We start from the raw sequence: 21,120 nt of genomic DNA, 5'->3' as shown, positions 1-21,120 counted from the left end.
ACACAAGATGTAAAAAGTATTTATTATCTGTTAAAAGACAAACGATGATATAACCAAGATTCTCAATTTTCAGTTCTTAAGTCAACAGTTATAGGACACTTACATTGCCTAAAGTTAAATTGTGAATATGGTAGAGCCCCCATCCTGGAAGTCCAAGACCTGCTGTTATTATGAAAAAACTGGGAAGAATTTCGTACCACATAATTAAAAGAGTTCACTTCAATTCCAAAAATAATTTTACGGCTATGCAGAAAAAAACACTGACAACAAATTTGGTATTACCAGTATCGTGTCAGCAAGTAAGAAGGAATAAAAAAATTGATGATTTTATTATAAAACATGAAAATTTATGTAAGTAAAAAATTCATTTTTTTATAAAGGAAAAAACTAGAGCTATTAAGTTATTAAATAATGTAATCTAGTTTATTAAATTACTAAAGCAAAAATTGTGGAATTACACTTTTTTCTTAAGTGAACTCCCACGTACGAACGTCACTATAGTTCGTTAATAATCATCTTGATACGTGTAACGAATGAAATGATTTTATTACTAATCTGTGCTATAGACTAATCTGTCCTAAAAACGACGATGTGTGTGTACTTGTGTAGCGAATACATTCGCTTTTATAAGTCCTACCTTTAAATTTATTTGAAAAAATCTTATCTGTCCCTTTTTATCATCATTGTTTTGTAAAATATATAATAGTAATAATTGTTTAATTATATTATAATAATTGATAATTTTTTACATACTTAGTATTTTGGAAGGATTTGAAAAATAATTTGAAAAAAGCGGACATTTTAGATAATTAAGATATTTCTAGTAAAACAATACCAATAAATTAAAAATCTATTAATATACAATTTCTTGAAGTAGTATTAAATTAAACAGTAATACTTTACATTTCCGAGAGTCAGGTAGTGACACCACCAGAGACCTAATCCAGGTAGGCCTATGCCCGCTGTAATAATCATATAAGCAGGTAGGATGTTAAACCACATTATTTCCTATGGAGATAATCTTAAAAATTCAACAATTTCGAAAGTAACAATATTTTTCGTATTTGAAAGATGCAATTCGTAATGTAACAGATGGTTTTTATTTCTATGCAGCCAGCACAAATACAATGAAAAATTATAAGTCAACTGTATTTGAAAATCTACATTAGACTTTTTTATCTTTTATATAATCTACATTAGATAAAAAATCTATTTTAACAAAAATATTTTAAAGTGAATTAAATATGGTATTTACAACTAAATGCTAAGTGTAGTGTACATTCTTGTATTGTAAATGTAAAGATTTATGAAGGTTTTGGTGGTTAATTTTCAATTTCCAGAGGCCAAGCGTGGATTCGGATATTTAGTACAGCAGATTAATACACAGGGAGATACCTTATACCCGATTATGGGAGCTTTTATTAGGTTCACACTCAGCATCCCCTTAGAAAAAATCTTACTCACTCGATATATATATATATCTTACGTCATCTCTCTTAAGAACATAGGTTACATAAAGCACCATTCGGGATGACGTAAGAGAAAAAAAATTGGCAAAAAGTAAATATTTGTAACAACAGGAATGAAAAAACTGTCACATGGTGTACATTTTCTGGAATAAAAGGAAAATTTCCATAACTTCAAAAATACATGACTTAATTTTTTTTTTATTTTTTCTGATAACTGGTGTGGAATTACCTATGAGAAAATTTCGACTTGACGTCGACTTTTGGGACATCCTGTATATATACATATATATAAAGTTCTGATTAATAATACTTTTATTTCTCTTCATATCTGACATTGTTTAGTATAGGTAGGTATGTATATGTATCTAAGTTCTGTCGGGACTTCTTTATTATTTTTATTATGCGGTACAAAGTTCTCAATTGTGATTTGTTATAGAACTAATAAGCTCTTACACTTTTGTTCGCGATCTCTCACTTACAAAAGGTAAAGTATTTTTATGTTTAGGATTAAACAGTAACTGTTTTGCAAATGTTAAATTTTTACTAATTATTATAAAGTAACATAATATTTTTGAATGGATATGTGAGGTGTACACACTATAGATAATTTATTAACGGAACAGAAAAATATTATTTTATTTATACATAAACTAAAATTTACTAGGGTTTTTTTGTATTTTTTGTATTATCGGAGTTAATTTATTATAAGACGCGGTAAGTGGTTTGTACAGCCACCTAAGGCAGACAGATTACTTAGGCATTGTCGAAGACAACTGTCAAATGACAAAACTACAAACATAAGATTTTGATTACCTTATCTGTGGAATAGGTATCCGGTCAGCAAAGATGGCAGACGTACCGATCGATTGTGATTTTCCCGTCTGGGGTTTATTGCCAAAAAAGGAGACGGGAGTAGTTTCTTTCATAAACAAATATCCTAATTACGATGGGAAAGACACAGTTATTGCAATTTTTGACTCTGGTGTCGATCCTGCAGCGTCGGGTCTTACGGTAAAAATATGATATGTCATCATTTTGTTTGAATTATAATTGAATTGTTTTGTAATTTCATGACTGAATAATATTTCTAGATTACGAGTACAGGAAAAACAAAGGTGATAGAGAGGTTTGATTGTACTGGTTGTGGCGATGTAGACACAAGTACCGTGATACGGAAGGTGGTTGATGGATGTATCACCGGTATAACCGGTCGAAAGTTAAAGGTATGGGCTTGAAAATAGTCTATATAATAAATAACACAATTTTTTTTTCATATTCAATGATATATTGGGATTATTGTGCGAGGTCAATGACTTGCTAAACGTCATTCACAGCTGTTCGTTTTTGTTGTTGCTATGGTCCTGAAAGTAATAATAATCCTGACACGTGTCCTAATTTTATTATTTATTGTATATATGAATTTTTAAAATGACTTGTATCATTGAAGTGTTTGGATTTTAAAATCATTGTAATCAATTGAGTTCAATATTTTTTATTTTAGGTACAAGAATCATGGAAAAATCCAACTGGAGAATGGAGGGTTGGAGTTCTCTACCCGTTCAGTTTGTATCCTACAAAGGTAAAAGAAAGAATTCAAGAACATAGAAAAGAACATCTTTGGGATGTGGGTCATAAAACAGCTTTTGCTGAAGCAAACAAAAAGTTACAAGAGTTTGAGAGTGAAGTTGGTTAGTGTATTTTTAGCAAATACCAAAGGACATATTTTGTTCTAGGTCTTATTGGTATTGTTGATAATTTATATTTATTGATATAATTCAATATATATTAACTTTTTTTATGACAGTGTCAAAGAATTCTACACTAAGTGCAGAAGACAAGCTTATGAAAGAAGAATTAGAGGCAAAAATAGAAGTACTTCAAAGTGCTGACAAAAAGTATAATGACTTGGGACCAACTTATGATTGTGTACTGTTCCATGATGGAAATGTCTGGAGGTATTTAGACTCTAGTTTATAATTTAATTATTAACCCAAGTCAGATACTAATAGAAATATATATATATATTTATATATATCCTATTCTTATGATGTAACTACAATCATCACCTTTTATATTGATAAAGCTAAGAATGAAAATATTAATAATAATATTTATTTTTAATTACCAGAGCCTGTATAGATACATCAGAATGTGGTGATCTATCATCAGGGCCCCTGTTGGGAGAGTACAGTCGAACCCATGAGCACACACACCTGACTCCCTTAGATGAGATGACAGTTACTATCAATGTTCATGATGAAGGAAACACTCTAGAAGTTGTGGGCATGTGCTGTAAGTGATTATGTAGCATGTATCATAGAGGGTATAAATTGAAATGACGATTGGCATTTCAATTATATTATTAAACATATGTGGTGAAATCTATGTGCACAGTTATCATCCATATGGTGAAAGAAAAGAGTGAGAAACCCAGCATTTCTTATGCTTTTATGTACAAATATTTTATGTTCATTAGTTGTGTAATATTTATTTTTTATGCTGCATGTGTTGTTGGTTTACCACTTTTAATCAAGCAACAAAAAAAAGTGTTTAGTGGTCTTGTTTGATCATTACATCTCAGTCTGGAGAGGTCTTTGCATTCTTAATAAAGAGCTAAAAGTTTTTAGATATTTACTTCTTACCTGAAGTAAAAGCAATTTGTAAAACATTCATACATATTCATATCTCTTTTTACAGCTACTCATGGAACGCATGTAGCAGCAATTGCTTCTGGGTACTTTCCTGAAGAACCTGATAGAAATGGAGTTGCACCTGGAGCTCAAATTGTCTCACTTACAATAGGAGATAGTCGACTTGGTTCAATGGAGACGGGAACTGCATTAGTCAGAGCTTGTATTAAAGTAATGGAGCTATGTAAAACAACTCAGATAGATGTCATTAATATGAGTTATGGAGAACACGCACATTGGTCTAATGCTGGGTATGTAGGATTTCAGGTTTTATAAATAAAAAATATATTGTGTCCATTAAATTTAAATTCATTAAAGTCTGTCAAGCATTATCCATTGTCGTTTCAAAGTTAAGACTGATCCTGGGATCCTGATGTTGAGATCTATAAGCCTCCAATTTTTTCTTATTAAATTCATCTTCTATAATAATAAAGTCCGACTAAGACCTCCCAAACCCTCTGGCATTGAATATCCATAGGCGGCGGTATCACTTAACATCAGATGAGCCTCAAGGGCGTTTGCCCCATGTTCGACAAAAAAATTTATTTTATTAATTATAATGATTCAAAGACCTCAGAAAAGTTACATGCACACAAATTTATTGGATCAAAGATGTTTCTCTTTCTTTGAATTATGTTAGGTGGCAGTATTTGCATGGATATTTTCAAATAAAACACTTTGTTTACCAGAACGACTGGCTTTCATCATTTAATATATGAGCTTATAACTAATATAAATTTAGTGGTAGAGGAGTTGCGACGCTTATAAAAACTTGACTTAGTACTGTTTTTTATTAACATAGCTTTTACACATTTAAAGAAAACAATTTTTTAACGGATTGAAGTTATGTATTATTGTAAACTTATAATTATATAACATAATTTTAAATTTATCCTACGTTTCGCGTGCTTTACAGCGTGCGTGGTCACAGTGACCATTGTAACCGGTGAAATGTGTAAAAGTTATGTTAATAAAATACAATACTATATAACCAAGTGTTATGTAATCTGACATTAGTTAAGTAAATAATTAGAAGGGTAAACAAAATGTATACAATCATCACACCTGAAGCCAATATGAGCTCTTTAGTTTTACCACCCTCATAAATTGTATTTTACCATTCTTGTATCGGATAATGTTCAATAACAATAAGTGTCATTTAGATTTGAAGTCAAGTTTTAAATAAAAAAAAAATATTATTGTAAACTTATAATTAATTATCATAATTTAAATTCTGAGTTTATTCATAAATAAAGAGTCACCGTGACCACGCACGCTGTAAAGCACGCGAAACGTCGGATAAATTTAAAATTATGTTTAAATAATTATAAGTTTACAATAATACATAACTTCAATCCGTTAAAAAAGTGTTTTCTTTAAATGTGTGAAAGCTATGTTAATAAAAAACAGTACTAAGTCAAGTTTTTATAAGCGTCGCAACTCCTCTACCACTAAATTTATATTAGTTATAAGCTCATATATTAAATAATTAAAGCCAGTTGTTCTGGTAAACAAAGTGTTTTATTTGAAAATATCCATGCAAATACTGCCACCTAACATAATTCAAAGAAATAGAAACATCTTTGATCCAATAAATTTGTGTGCATGTAACTTTTCCGAGGTCTTTTACTTGGTTATATTTTTTTTCATTTGACTCTTGACTAAGATACTTTCAGTTAACATGTATCACCACACCAAAGCTATTATGATTTCTATAAATATTCAAATACCTATAATATAAAGAAATATATTTCTGTACATGGCTAGGTTCTTTAAACATTCATAAATTTTTCGTTGTTTACAGCCGCATTGGTGATATTATAAGCTCAGTTGTTAATCGTTATGGTGTATCATGGGTGGTGTCTGGAGGCAATCATGGACCAGCGCTGGCGACAGTCGGTGCTCCACCAGACATTGCTCACCCTGTTCTTATTGGTAAGCATTCCAAAATATGTATTTGAAGATTTTCTGTAGCAAAGCGTTTTTTTTTTTTAATTTTACTGCGTTTGCGTGTTTGTTTTCAATAGAGTATTTACAGCCTATAAGAGATTATTAGAACATATAAATTTCTATAGATCTTAATACACACACTTTAATATGATGTCATTGGAGAATCGCAGAAAAATTATTGATATATCGTTTGCAGCAAAGATATTCAATAATAAGATTGATTGTCCGAACCTTCTTTCTAAATTTAAGATTCATGTACCCTCTCGATCCCCTAGGCATCCCGTTATTTCATTTGTCCCTCCTTTCCAGATTGAGTGTCCAGATTAAGCATTCTGATAAACAAGCTAGGTCTGGATATCCAGAGTTGCTCCCCTCACACTTTAAAATCGATTTTGGTTTAGTTTTTGTAATTGTTTCTTTTTTGTAATGTTTGTTTTGTTTAAAAATTGTTTCGATTGATTTTTGTATGTGCTCTAAATGAATGTCATGTTTGCCTCTAATTGCTCATCACATTCAAAATTGTATTTTGTGTTTGTTTTTACCAATGTATCAGTGTGCCGAGCGTTGGCAATCTTTATCAATAAAAAAAAAAACTAGATGTGGAACGAGGCTGCTTAAGGTGTTTTCATAATTTAAAGGTGTGGGCGCGTACGTCTCACCGGAAATGATGAGCGCTGCGTACTCTATGCGTGCACGGGTCCCTCACGGCGCCTTCAGTTGGAGTTCCCGAGGTCCCTGCCCAGATGGCGCTGCCGGTCTGGCGATTTGCGCTCCAGGCGGCGCTGTCGCTTCTGTTGCGAGGTGATTAGCTTTTGTCTAATAATAATAATAATTATCTTTATTTCTTCTCTCACATATACATACAAGGTTACAATGAATAAAGCTAAGATGATAAATGAAACTGACTGATACATCAAATTAAATGGAATATTAATTAAAAAATGGCATATTCAAATATTTCTGAGTTTCAGATATTTTTTATTTATTGCTTCTTTAATAAATCAAAGCAACAATAAAACCGAAATTTTCTCAATCAATCAAAATCATTTATTCATATAGGTAACACTTATGAACGTCAAAAATTAAATATACGTTAAGTTTACATTTACTGCCAGATATCAAATCAAAGAGAAGAACTGGCAATAAACTCTTCGCCACTATTTTTGATCGCCAACTGTCAATTGACTTGATATCACATATCTTGAAAATTCGAGCATTTCTCTGACGTACTTATTTACATTTTTTCAGGGATTTAATTTAAAGAAAATCATTGTAGTATTTTTACTTTATCTAAATTTCGATGAGTTTAACAAATTTGCTTATCTACAGGTTCACTCTTCGCAATTCGCAACTAATGAATGGAACGTCGATGGCCGCACCTCACGTCGCCGGAGCTGTCGGTAAAATACATTTTGATAGATTTGTTTTTACAAACATTGATCAGGATATAAAAAAGAATTTATCATAGTCTATACATAAAAAGTTTAACTTGATATATTGTCTCAATAAATACATAATATTTGAATGGGTTTAAAGATTTATATAACACACAATTTTAAGTTTGAATCAATTCTGCAACTCCCAATTATAGTAGCGATCTCGACTTCCCTGTATACAACTAAAAGTATTTTACCTAAAACTAATGTACTAGTCTGGATTACCATTTTAAATATACAAAATAAATTCAATTTCAGCTGTATTAATGTCCGGACTGAAGGCTAAAGGGTTACCTTACTCACCATACTCTGTGAAGCGTGCTCTTGAAAATTCAGCCACATATCTGAACCATGTGGAACCATGGGCTCAAGGCTGTGGATTGCTCAATGTTGAAAAGGTATACATTTTAAGCTTATGATTAATACACATAAAATTTTTGTTCTTTTCGCATAAGTCGCCTGAAATAAATCGCTAGATAAGGCCGCTGCAACTCAGACTTTGTATTGTTTTCTTAAGCGCAAAAAACTTTATTTAATAAAACATTTAAAATGTTTGTTTCCATTCTATATGCGAATATAATATATAATTCCGGATCGAAGGACCAGTACAATATGGCGCTTCCTTCACGCGATATTAAAATCGTATATGATAGCTTCATTGAAAATAGTAAATTTTGAGTCGAGACTTAGCACTAAGCATGACATAGTATTACGCAAACAGATTTACAGAAATTTATCCCCCTCCCCTCTTGACAGCAAAAGTAAGCAAAGCTCTCAAAAATAATCGTCCAAAAAGATATTAATTTTTTGTAGGTATCCTCGAAACTGAATTTCATTTGCATAGACAATTTGTGGGTAATATGTGTAAAAAAGTAAATAATTACTGTTGACGCAAGCTACAAATTAGAAATTCAAAAACCCCCCTCTCCCTATAGGGCTTACGTAATAGGAGGCGGTATCACTTAACATCAGGTGGGCCTCCTGCCCGTTTGCCCCCTGTTCTATAAAAAAAAAATTGCATGGCCATGGTGCTTTAAAAATCATTGAAATTGTTATATCAGGCGTTCGAGATCCTATCTGAATATCACGAACAGCCGGAGCGTGACGTCACGTTCAATATATCCTGCGGTGCCAATACCAAGGGAATTTTCCTAAGGCCGCGTCCCGATGAACCGCCGAGGGACGTCGCTATCACCATAGAACCACATTTCTTGCATAGGGACTCTGAGACCAGTAAGTATTTGGCTTTATGAAACTTATTTGAAGTACCAACAATTGTTAATGCGGTTTTTTATTTGTTATTTTTTGTATTTTAAGTTCTTATTTTATACATCTTTATAACCCAAGTTAAAAAGATCTCACCTACCTACCTACGAGAGACCTATCTCGAACTTGACTGCATATGGCGTATTGATAATTTGACTAGACTTTGTTAGACTACATTCTATAATCTTCTTTCCGTTATATATCGTCAGAATTTTTAATAGATAAACAGATACAGCCATCTCTATTCTGAACACAAGCACGCACATGGTCGGTGTGTGATAGGTCTTTTGTTTTTCCTCTCCATTCTACAGACATCGATTGAAGGAACCTTCGGATCCATCAGGTCTTCTCTATGTGCGCAATATGGCCCGCCAATCCATCTCCTTTTCTTCAATGACTTCGTCGGGTCGCTCTAAACATTGTTCTCTCAATGTCCCTCTGTAGGACTCTACCTATTAGCACAGAAAAAAATTGGGTCAGGCACGGTACACTCAAAATATCTCTTGTAGAGGTAACTGGTGAATTTATTTTGTACCTCCTGTAATGACCCAAGTAACTTCTGACTAAAGCCATAATAGCCAATCTTAAAGCGCTCGATACAAAAAAGCGTAAATAGGTGTATAATTTCAGAGGAAGCAGTGATTCGCAGGCAGATTCAGTTCGGTGTGCGATTGGCGTTAACAAGTTGCGCCGATTGGATCTCTGCGCCTACGCATTTAGATCTCATGAATGCGCCGAGACTGCTATCGGTGCGTGTGAATACAGCCCATTTGCAGCCAGGGCCGCATTTCGCAAGGTAGATAGAAGATTTTTTTAAATAATAAAAAAAAAATACGTTTATTTTGGAACATAAGATCATCTAGGTATCACTTATTCCACGTCAATCAATTCGAACTTGTAGGCATCCCTACTCATCGGCAAAGAAGACTGAGGGTGTAGGCCGAGAGAAAAAGCCGGCGTAAAAAACTCTCAGTACTCTTTTAAAAAAGCAAATCATCAAACAATATTTAAAACAAATATATCAAATTAATTAGAGGTAGCCTGCCGAGCATTAGTCCCAGGCCCTTTTATCAACTAGATAATCAATAACTTTATAGTAAGCCTTTTTACACAGCTTTTCTTTAATACATTTCTTAAATTTATTAAAAGGCAGAGATAAAAGAGAATAATTCTACAACAGTAGCTCTAGGCAGAAGATGAGTAGATGCTTCCAATAGGAAGTCACTCCACATGACAGCACCACAGAACAAATTCGCTCATAGCCTAGGATTGCAAATTACCGCAGAGAAAAAAAAAAAATCTACTATTGGAAAAAAATATTATTAATAACACAATTAATTGTTTGCATTGTCTGATTTCTTTTAATGGCTTTAATTTGTGCCAACTGGGCACAAGGTACTTCGCCAGTGTCGTGTAGATGGAGAAGGCACGAAGGAGATTGATTGGTAGAAATAATTAAAACCTAAAAAAAAATAGTTGGAATTTGATATTGTATGATTTATAAATGTCATTTTTTGACAACAATAAAAAATTAGCGCTAACCATTTAGGTGTGGGCCTCAGATTTTTATTTAACTGTTTCATTGTCCATTTTTATAATAGGTAAATAAGTGATCAGCCTTGTACCTGACACACCCTGTCACTGTTTGAGCGAGTGTTAAAGCGCAATGTTGTTCTCATAAGTATAATAGTGCGTGCTCCTATTTCACCATGCCTCCTGCTGATAGAGGACAATTCTTTGATTTTGTTTTTTGATGTCATATGGAACATGGTGTAATAGTTGCAGCTCCTTACAAACGTTGTGTAAAAGAAAAAACCTCCCCATTAAAAAGAGTGGCGGAGAGTTAGCCAGTTCTTCTCTTCCGTTCTACGCCCTAGATTTGAGAATTGGCAGTAAATTTAAAATTGGAGCATTCAATGTATATTTATTTTTTGACGTTCATATATGTTATCTACATGAATAGATGAATTTTGAATTTCAATTCAATTCAATAGCCCGAGATAGAACAAGATTATTATTATTATTACTGCTCTTTATTTGAAGTATATTTGATTTACGGATAAAAATCGATATTGTATATATTTGTAAATATGTGAGGAACATGTATACTAACAATACAATAATAAAATATAGTAATTTTATTCTGGCAGTACACTGACTTCACATATAATTATTTAACTAATGTTTACAAATATTGTAAATTCTATTTTAAAAGAGTAAGTGTGGAGTTTCTTGCTAATTCTTCTCCAGACAAAACTACCTTTTGGAAGGGGCAACTAGAATCACGTTTATATTTTATTTAACCTTCAAAAGTGCCATGTCTAATTGGAATAAATGATTAGATGAATCATTTGGGTGTTCTATTAAAAATATTTTAATGAATCAAATTTCAGTATAAACGCATACGACGTATCCTGTATAGAGAAGGGTCCAGTGTTTCGTATCCCAGTGACAGTTCTGCAGCCGCAGCCGTTGCCACCGTGCGCTGCAGCTCCGCAATTAACGCACAACAATGTGGTGTTCAAACCCGCGACTATACGCCGACATCTTGTTATACGTAAGTATACATAAAATGTTATTGTATTTGATTTCATACTTTAAAAAAAAAACTGTAATTTATCTTAACATAAATAAACGTGTCACATTGTTTGCCTATGTCGCTATGGACTCCTAAACTACTGAACCAATATCAATGAAATTTGCACACCGTGTGCAGTTTGATCTAACTTAAAAGATAGGATAGCTTACATTTGTTTTAATTTATAATTATTTGTCAGGGCCATAATAAGTTTTGAGTATCTCAGCAACTGTTTTCAATGTGTTGTTATAAAATTATAGTCAAAAACTTTATTAGGGTCGTGTTTTTGATTTGGTCAAATACGATTTTACGAGAGTACTAACAAAGGAGGGATTATATGTATTTCATATCAACATATTTTAATAAAATCACTATTTACAAAGTTTCATGCAACTAATGAATAGAGTTTTTATATTATCAATTATATACTCTTCATTTGTTTATAATTTTTACATGTATTAGTAAAAAAAGTATATTTTCTGTAAAACTTTCAGAGTTTTTTGCACATTGGATAGCTATTGAACAAAAAATAGCTATAATTATTATTTTTGTATTCTAGCTCCTTTAGAAGCGACTTGGGGGGTGCTTAAAATGTCTCTAGCGGGTGGCAACGGCGAAGTCAGCGGTCGTTTCCTCGTACATTGTATGCAACTAGCGCCACAACGGAGTTGTAGAACGCACGAAACGCACAAAATGCTGGCCATCACTAGCGAAGCACCTACCTTATTGCCATTTCAAGTTATTGTGAGTTTATAAAAATATATTTAACTATCTATCTAAATAAGACGAAAGAAGAAGAAGAAGAAGCGCGCTTTGTGTCAACAATCATACTTGGAGTGAATGTGTGTTAGATTAAATTGGGCATAGACAATAATTTATGTGATTTATGAATTTTACTTTTAATTTTTTTATAATTCATACACATTTATACAGATTACTGAAATCGTTCAAAGTAACACAGTTGTACGTAAAATATGGGTGCTGTGCCATTCTATGAAGTAGGAAAGCAATCATAGATTTTGCATATTTTTCTGAAATTAACTTCGAGTAATAGTCAAGGTCTTGCATTATTTATTTTATGTTTTTATTAGTTATACATTTTAAACAAAGCTAATAATTATTTAAACATTATGACTGAATTATTTTGACGTTTGGCGTGTTAGACGTTTGACAAAAATTCTTACATTAAAATATTTCCTATTTATACGGTAATATATGTACTACAATACATCAGCACGTATACGTTTATACGTTCGTATAAATATTACAGGGTGGCGTAACTCTAGAAGTAGTAATAGCGAAGTATTGGGCGAATCTGGGTGACTTATGTATGGACTATACATTGGAGTTCCACGGCCTTAAACCAGACTTTGGACCCCAGTTGACATTAAGTGCGCACGCGTTAGGTAATGTTGCGCTCGCTGCGTTACGTGCACAGGACGTACAACCCGCCGCCCAACTTAAACACTCGGAGCCCCTATACAGGTAAATAATGTTTATTTACACGAGAAACTTAATATTAATATGTGTATACGAGCGAGATACACGTCGCCATTAGCCGTCTCAATTTTAGTCAATAGTGTTCACTCTAACATGCATCTTTACTGCCTTTTTGAATTTATCAATATTGCCAATTTAAGATGGTAATTAATAGAATAAACATACTAGATAAAACTATTTTGATTTAAAACATTTTTTAATGACAATATGGTTTTGAATTTGATATGGGTCAAATTAAAATATTGTATGATTTTTTTTTTTTGTATTTAAATTTTAATAATGAACACAAAGCCTATACACTTCCTATTTCCAGCCAGTATTAAGTAGTTTCAAAAAGAGAGGCATGCAATAGTAGATGGTCTATATTTTACTTTTTCTATATAATGATAATGGTACTCTAATACTCTCTATAAGAGCTCTTTTTTGGTTTTTGTAAAAGTTTGTATGTTAGAAAAGTGTTTCACACATATTATATATACTGACATCCATATGTGCATCTTCTATTAATTCCAGGCCAACAGATTCCAAAATAAGTCCACTGACTGCCAGAGATGTGATTCCACCATCGAGACAGATCTACCAGATGATTAACACATACACCTTCCACATCGCAAAAGCCACTGAGGTATATTCAGGTTGAAAATTCATTTTGCTTTTCTGTATTTTATAGATGTTGAATTGATATAAATTATATTAAGTATTTAAACGAATATATTAAGTAATTAAAAGTAAATTAAAAAAATCAGAAACACTGGTCTCATTCCCGGTTTTTACACCAGGTTAGATAAATTTTAAACTTGATGGCTGGAAATCTTCCGCAGTCCGTTCGTTCAATCTACTTCCAACTATTCAAAATCCGAGCGTACTCAAAGGCCGGCAACGCACCCACTAAAAATGGGTGTCTATGGGCTGTGATGCCCTTTTTGGGCTTCCCGCAGGCTCGTTTGCACCCCTATAATATTTAAAAAAAACTAGGTGTTTTTTAAAATATTATACTCTAACTTTACTGCTCAGCTGCTCACTAAAGTTTTCTAAACCAATTCGAACCTAAGTCAAGAAAAAAGATAATTTTTAAAAGGCTGACAACTCACTCGCGGGCTCATTGGCGTTGAGTGTCCACGTGACCTTCTTGACCGTTTGCCCCTCGTTCTATAATATTTTTGTTATATATATGTATGTTAATCTTTGGTCATCGTTAAAATGATGTTAACCGTTCAGTAAGGCATTATACTAATGATTTAATGAGCCAATTGATTTTTAAATTGTCTTAAAACACCGTTAAGTTTGTCACGGTCAACTTTTGCTAACTTCACTCGGTACATTAAAATTGTCAATATATTTCAGGTGGCGCCAATTGTATCTCTACTATGTGATATGCTCTATGAATCCGAGTTCGAGTCACAAATGTGGATGCTCTACAATTCTTCAAAGCAGTTGATGGCCGTCGGCGATGCATATCCCTCCAAGGTATAATATTTATTGACATTTCTATTTATACCCCAGGTTTCCGGGATGTGTTTTAGGTGTATAAAGTTTTTTTGAATCTTTTTGTTATTTGTTTTCACTTATTAAATGTAAAATTAGAATCATTTAATGAATATTTCTTACATTACATTTTTTTAAAATTATCTATGTTTTTTCAATGTTCTAATATGCCCGAGTGCATGAGTGAGTGTGTGGTTGCATGTTATAGGTGAGTGAGTGAATGAAAAGTGTAACTAAATATAAGGTCTCAGGAGCATCTTTAACACTGCGTATGGTGTGTTCAAAGGCCAGTGCATTAATTGTATTTTTAATTGTAACCTTGTTTCAGTATTCAGTGAAGCTAGAAAAAGGTGAATACACAGTTCGACTAAGCGTACGACACGAGAACAAATCTCTTTTGGAACGTCTACAGGATGTTCCACTTGTTGTGCAGCAGAGATTAGCCCAGCCCATCACCCTAGACGCCTATTGCTCCCAGTCTAATGTATGTATATGAGATATTTATTGCATTAAAAAACTGTAGGCTGGATTTGGAAAGGTTTTTCGGTTCCAAGTTTTTTTTAAAAGACGTTAACGGGCAATAGGCTCACCTAATGTTAAGTGATACCGCCGTCCATGGACACTCAATGCCAGAGGGCTCGCGAGTGCGTTGCCGGCCTTTTAAGAATCTGTATGCTTTTTTTATTATGGACCCTAAGTCGAATTGTTTCGAAAATACTTCAAGTTAAGTTTAAATTCTTATATTATTTTTGATTTATAACAAAATTAAATTATATTTCCAGGCCCTAACGGGTGGTAAAAAGTTCACGACGGCTTCGTTATCGAGTGGTAATTTGATGCCACTCTACTTCACTCCTGTTCCTGCCGATAAGTAAGTTTTTTATACGTACGTTCAGATTTTGTATAAGCTTTCTGTGTCAAACACCGGATCTGTGTTTGCTGTTTTTCTCGTTTTCACGTAATGGCTACTCAGTTAAATAAATAATAATAAAGCCCTTTTATTAATTGAAAAATTAATATGTGAGTTGTCACTGACTAAAGGTCAAATATTAAGGAGAACGTATTAGTTTAAAATCGTGTTATACTTCTTAAATTTTATGGTTACTTAATGTTCATTTATGATTTGTCTGTTGTACGTCTGTTCTTTAATTAATACAGTTTATTTAATTATTTAGGTCTTTACCAGCAAAGGGGTACCTGTGATGATTTACTTTGACTAAAATATGACTAAGAGAATTTAGCACCGAGCAAAATTAAAAATATAACGCACAATATATTTATAACAAAAAAAAAACGAGTAGAATTTTGAGTCTATATTTAATATGAAGTTTATATAATTTTAATATTTAGTCTCGATTTAGTATTAAACTAATAATTCGACTACTCTTGGCTAATTCAGACCAAATTTTTGTTGTTCCAGAATAAGTCGTTCTAACCTAACCGTCGGTCAAACTTTAACGGGCACAGTTACATTCGCTAAGGACGAACTCGGTCGTCGCGTTGACGTATACCAAGTGCAGTACGTACTCTGTGAGGCGCCTCGTCGTAGGGACAACCGCGATAAGGAAAAGGACAAGACGAAGACACACGAGGACTACTTGGATGCTGTGAAAGAACTGTCTACCACTTGGCTGCCTAAACTTGGTAAGTTATATAGGGAATACCTAAAATAAAAGATTTGTGAATACTCAATGGAGGTTATGAGGAATTATAATAATAATTCCATATCCTATTGACATACACATAATAAAATAGATATAAATACAATTTTAACTAAGATGCGGTCCGCAGATTATCCCCCTGTCCTGTTGGTCCCCTGTTATGAGGAATACTGACTTATAAAAATAATATTTTATTTAAGATTTTTCATGACCGTTACATAACTAACCTCCTTATTCGTAACTATGCTTGAACATTAAAAAAAATAAACGATCTAATTACCCCTTTTTTGCAGTTAGTTAAAACTAAATCAGGGTTTTTTAATGGATATATAGCTCGCGTGGGTCCTATTGTATATTTTGACTCTGTCTACTCCCATTCTCTTAAGATGACCGGAAACGGATTAGCTACACGTGAAATTCTGTCGAACTGTGTCGGACGTTTACGATACCGTTTCTTTGCAATTTATTATATTACTGTACGAGAAAGTATCACAACATATATATGTATAAGCAATATAAATAGTTTATAATTATTTCCAAAACTATTCTGTTAAGTTTTAAAATACAAAAATAAAAATATAATTATATATGATGAATGTTGATGAATGATACTCCAATGTGTTAAATAATTATATTCTAACTACAGTTTTAAAACAAAAGATCTTAAACTATTAATTAAAAAACTAAATGTACGTGAAGACAAAGAAATTAATCAATTACCTGAAATAATTATAGAAGTTTAGTTTATCATTTCGTAAGAGTCTTTCAAAATATTTATTTTATTCAAATTCCCCGTTAAAATCCAAAAACATTGAAACAAAAAAATGCTTCCTTTAAATTCTACAGACTAACAAACTCGCAATATTGGAATTAAAAAAAAACAATTGACGTATGACACTTAGTTAACAACAGCCTAAATAACAAAACAATATGAAAAAAAACAGCCTAAAATTTTTTTGGTTATAATATGTAGAATATTTTTAATTTTTAGAAGGCGACAAACTGGAACAAGTGTATGAGGAGTTGGTAGAGAAGTTCCCCGGATATCTCGGCGCACACGTCGCTTATCTTCAGGCCATAGATCCGCCCACAGATTGCAATAAGTAAGGAGTTATATTTATATTTTTTTATTAATTGTTTAATTTATAGGAAAACCTTTATATAAATTAAGGATATTTTTTTAAATATAATATTTTTTTTTCAAGTAAAAAATTCTACGAAATTAAAAATCAGAGTTTAGATAGAAATTTTGGAGTTATAATTGAATTTTCTTTTGTGAAATTTTTGTTCTTGTTCTTTTTTGTCTACATATGTTTTAATTACTTCTTATGTCTGAGTAATTGCATATCTTATGTACATTTTGAATTTTGCACTACTTCCGCTCACCATATTTTTTTCCTCTCACAATGAGTTGCATGGAAGAGATTGCTCAAAAGTGATAAGGCCGCCAGTTGCCTTATATCCTTTTATTTAATGTTGTGTGTAAATATCTAAACTTGTCTGAAATCAGGTTGCCAAGTTTGGGAGTACCAGAAGTGACGACAGCGTGGTGTGAGCAGTTGGTTAATGTGGCTGATAAAGTGGTTCGTGGGGTCGACCAGGACCAGTTATTGGCTTATTTGGGAATAAGGAACGATTCAAGAGCGGAAGCTGCTAAAATTAAGCAGTTAGTATCACTTTAATATTTTTATATAAACATATTAGATATGATCACTCTATGAACGGCTTAAGAAGCCTTAATGGACTGGGTTATCAGATTGGAGGAAGTAAGAATATCATGAAGGATTTTAGATGGAAATCCTGGGAGCCGGCGAAGCTAAAGCGATGGACCGATGGATGGCAGATGGATTGAGCAGCATCTCCGAACTAAGGGAATCACGAATTGAAAGCAAACAAAGTGGTGGACTGTAGTCTCGATCACAACTATTTATTTATTCATTATTACTGGTTTCACGACATTTTACGTGAAAAGAAAAACAACGAAATTTATTTTATTTTTGTACAAATGCGTTGTGTATTTTTTTTTCAAGAGATTTAGAATCCAAAATGCCGTTTCGCAATGCCCAATTACGAAGATGTGTAAGATACGGATTTTACGGAAATCTTATCGCGAACAATGTTTGGAATCGTATTGTGTTATAATGTCGCATAGAGTTTTGGCGCTGTTGACGATAATATATGTATTTAATTTAGTTAATTTTAACTTTACAGGGAACATGAGAAGCAGCGCGGATACCTAATAGAAGCCTTATGCCGTAAGGGCACAGCGCTGTGTCGTCTTCACGCCTTAGCATCCAGTGCCGCGGCCAGAGATAAAATCGCAGATACGCTCAAGGACAATATGAATGAGTTGCTCAAGTTCACAGATATCACTGATGCAAAGGTAACCCGACACGTCCTCTCACATCTTTAATACAAAATAAAACAAACACTATATTTCTCAAAAGGAGTTTAGCCGTTAGGTAATTAGAAGTAGACACACACACACATATATATCGCGTGTACTGTGTATACCTGCTAATCTTTATATATAAAGATTCAGTGGGGTCTGCTTGCCCCTTCGGGATCGAGCGAGTAGATAAAAATAAAAAAAATAAACTAATATAATAGAAATTTAATAATTTACATTTGACATCTGTCAGTTATGGCTCTGTAGAGATTATATGTATTGCTATCGATGACAAAAAAAGCAATTTATTAAGAAAAATTTTTTTGGAAAAAAATATCCGCCGTTATGTTATTAATTTGATGAACAAATCTAATCAATTTAACTGGACCTACCGTATTAATTATTAAAAGGCCGGCAACGCACTCGCCTACAGGCATTATGTGTTGACCGCGGTGTCACTTAGCCTCCTGTCGGTTCGCCCTACATTGTATATAAATATTTTTTTTTTTTGAGTTTATAATTGTTACGTGCATACCGGCCAGAAGATTTCGCCATGAATCGAATTCTGAACCTCTACATACCTTTTTTAGGTGATTCACTACGGCGTCTGGCACTGCTTTACCCTCAAACACTGGGGCCGAGCTATCAAACTACTAAACAAAATGCTGGAAGAGAAACCCTCCCGCGATGTTGAAGAGCGTCTGGTGGCTGCGCAGACGCAACTTGGCTGGTCCCATCTCGCGGAATACACGCGGCGTGCGATTCCCACCAAGTATCCCACCACCTTTAGGCCTTTCTAATTCTCATTTCTGTTACCTCTAGACAAGTGACGAATCGTCAACGGATATTATTAATTGCGTTTTTTTTTTTATATATTTTTCTATATGGTTGTTGCTAAAAATGAAATGAAAAACAATGTATTTTATATATGCGTCAATAGTTTAAATAATACTTTGTCTAAATAATTGAATGAAGTGGAGATTTTTTTAAATCATTGGATTTTGTGTCGAGACTTGAACTGCCTGTCATTTTTTAATTTAATTGTTTTAATAAAAAAAATAGGTTTTATTAAAAAAAAATAGTACGATAAATGGAAACTTAAAATGAGGCACTTTATATAATTTTTTTTCGCATGAAACACAAAGGTTTTAAGGCGATGAAACGATTTTAGTTGATTTTGATTCGCTCCTACGATTAAGATATACTTCAATAATAATGTTTGAAGTCATTCAAAAAATGTCAAATGCGTTGTTTATTCGCACGGTTATATGACGGACGGTCAAACTCAAAATATCTTCGTATACGTAAACAAGTACGCTTATGAACGTCACTTTTTTAACAGGAAAAATGTTAAATTGATTCTAAATTTACATTTACTTAAGTTCCCAAGTCAAGGGCGTAGAGCAGGCAAGAAGCACTGGCAAGAAACTCTCCGCCACTCTTTTTAATCAAGTTTTGAGTCATACAAATTGTTTGAACTGGAGCAAATAAATCCCAAGGATTAGGATCACATAAATATTTGCCAAATTTATAAAAAGCTTGATTGATTAATTTACGCTTAAAGAAAGTTTTTCATTTATTTAGTGATCATTTTCTAATTTCGTTGGTTTTAAAAAAGAATTCAATTTCCATATAAAGAGTGGTTTATCTTTTGGTTGGTAATTAATGATGATGATCGAATCAATTTTTTTAGTTAATATATTATTAAACATATTGTTTCACTTGTCTAGAGGTATATAGCAGAATTTTATAAAACTATAGATATTATAATTCAGAGGTGACATACATAGATATAAAATGTATCTTAAATGGAAAACCAACTTGTTAAATTTGCTCGATTTTACGTAAAACTTATAAACACTGGTACTATTACATTTGCATAAGATAAGTAAAGGCGTTAGTATAAGAACAAGGTACTTTATGAGTTGCAGTAATTGTTCAATAGTAGAGCCTAGAAATGTATGAAAAGTTGCCGAAAATGTTGCCTATCGGGAAAATTCAATACGTAAATAAAATATATCTGCATAGATCGTGCCTACTGATTTAAGCGCATACATTGCACAAAAGTAATACAAGAAACATTTACAAACAATTGGAATCGACACTTAGTTTAAAGTATGTTGAAATCCCTTATAATTCGTGCTAGGAACACATTGAATCTTACCATGCAACGCCTTATTAATATAGCAACAACATTTAGAATTACAAATGCATTAGGAACTTCTTTGTTCTCTATTGTATTTCTTCTAAAGCTTTTTTTGCAAAATTCTGTGTAAAAAATAACGCTTCTGATTTGTTCATCCAAAATGTGTTGGCGTCTGTAGAAACTCCTGGTTTTTAACTTTAGCAATACCTGGCTGGCTACTGCCAGCTCGTGGCGAGTGTACGTAACGTAGCGTACGCGCACAACCGTTTCGCGTTTTAATACGTTGCTCACATGCCCGTGAGCAATAAATATTACTAGTAAAACTACTAGTAACTACAAACATTTGGCTTCATAAAATCAGTGTATTAAGTACAACGTGAAAATAGCAGGGTGTAATTAAGTATAATTATGAATTTGTTTATGCTGTTTATGGCTATTATTTGACGAGGTCCCGAAGAATTAGTTTAAATTCTTAAATTTTGTTTATTTTTTTATTGAAATAATGTTAAACTAAATTAGGTTTAGGATTAGTTTACCGGATTGTGGACTT

At 32.8% G+C, this 21,120-nt stretch overlaps 1 protein-coding gene across 1 annotated transcript; it reads left to right on the top strand.

Moving 5' to 3' along the window:
- The first annotated feature begins 213 nt into the window (after positions 1–213).
- LOC111001663 (tripeptidyl-peptidase 2) lies at positions 214–19,323 on the top strand. The gene is made up of 25 exons (XM_045632564.1): positions 214–351; positions 2,299–2,480; positions 2,561–2,692; positions 2,971–3,157; positions 3,274–3,424; positions 3,598–3,761; positions 4,167–4,410; positions 5,964–6,094; positions 6,748–6,910; positions 7,439–7,509; positions 7,804–7,943; positions 8,607–8,778; positions 9,442–9,607; positions 11,205–11,368; positions 11,949–12,133; positions 12,660–12,874; positions 13,403–13,514; positions 14,234–14,356; positions 14,703–14,858; positions 15,157–15,245; positions 15,795–16,018; positions 17,027–17,138; positions 17,546–17,701; positions 18,247–18,418; positions 19,015–19,323. Exons 1-25 carry the CDS (start codon positions 246–248, stop codon positions 19,222–19,224), a joined length of 3,927 nt encoding a protein of 1,308 aa, XP_045488520.1. The 5' UTR covers positions 214–245; the 3' UTR covers positions 19,225–19,323.
- Positions 19,324–21,120: the final 1,797 nt, after the last annotated feature.

Source organism: Pieris rapae, chromosome 20, assembly GCF_905147795.1.
Source record: "Pieris rapae chromosome 20, ilPieRapa1.1, whole genome shotgun sequence".
NCBI classification, from domain to species: domain Eukaryota; kingdom Metazoa; phylum Arthropoda; class Insecta; order Lepidoptera; family Pieridae; genus Pieris; species Pieris rapae.
The sequence above is the reverse complement of the archived record's forward strand: the minus strand, read 5'-3'. Positions and strand labels throughout refer to the sequence as shown.

Excerpts from the sequence above, each read along its gene's own strand:
- LOC111001663 (XM_045632564.1), top strand. The coding sequence starts at position 246 with ATGCAGAAAAAAACACTGACAACAAATTTGGTATTACCAGTATCGTGT. Across the intron at positions 14,859-15,156 it reads CCTATTGCTCCCAGTCTAAT|GCCCTAACGGGTGGTAAAAA; the intron begins GTATGTATATGA and ends TTATATTTCCAG. Across the intron at positions 16,019-17,026 it reads CACTTGGCTGCCTAAACTTG|AAGGCGACAAACTGGAACAA; the intron begins GTAAGTTATATA and ends TTTAATTTTTAG.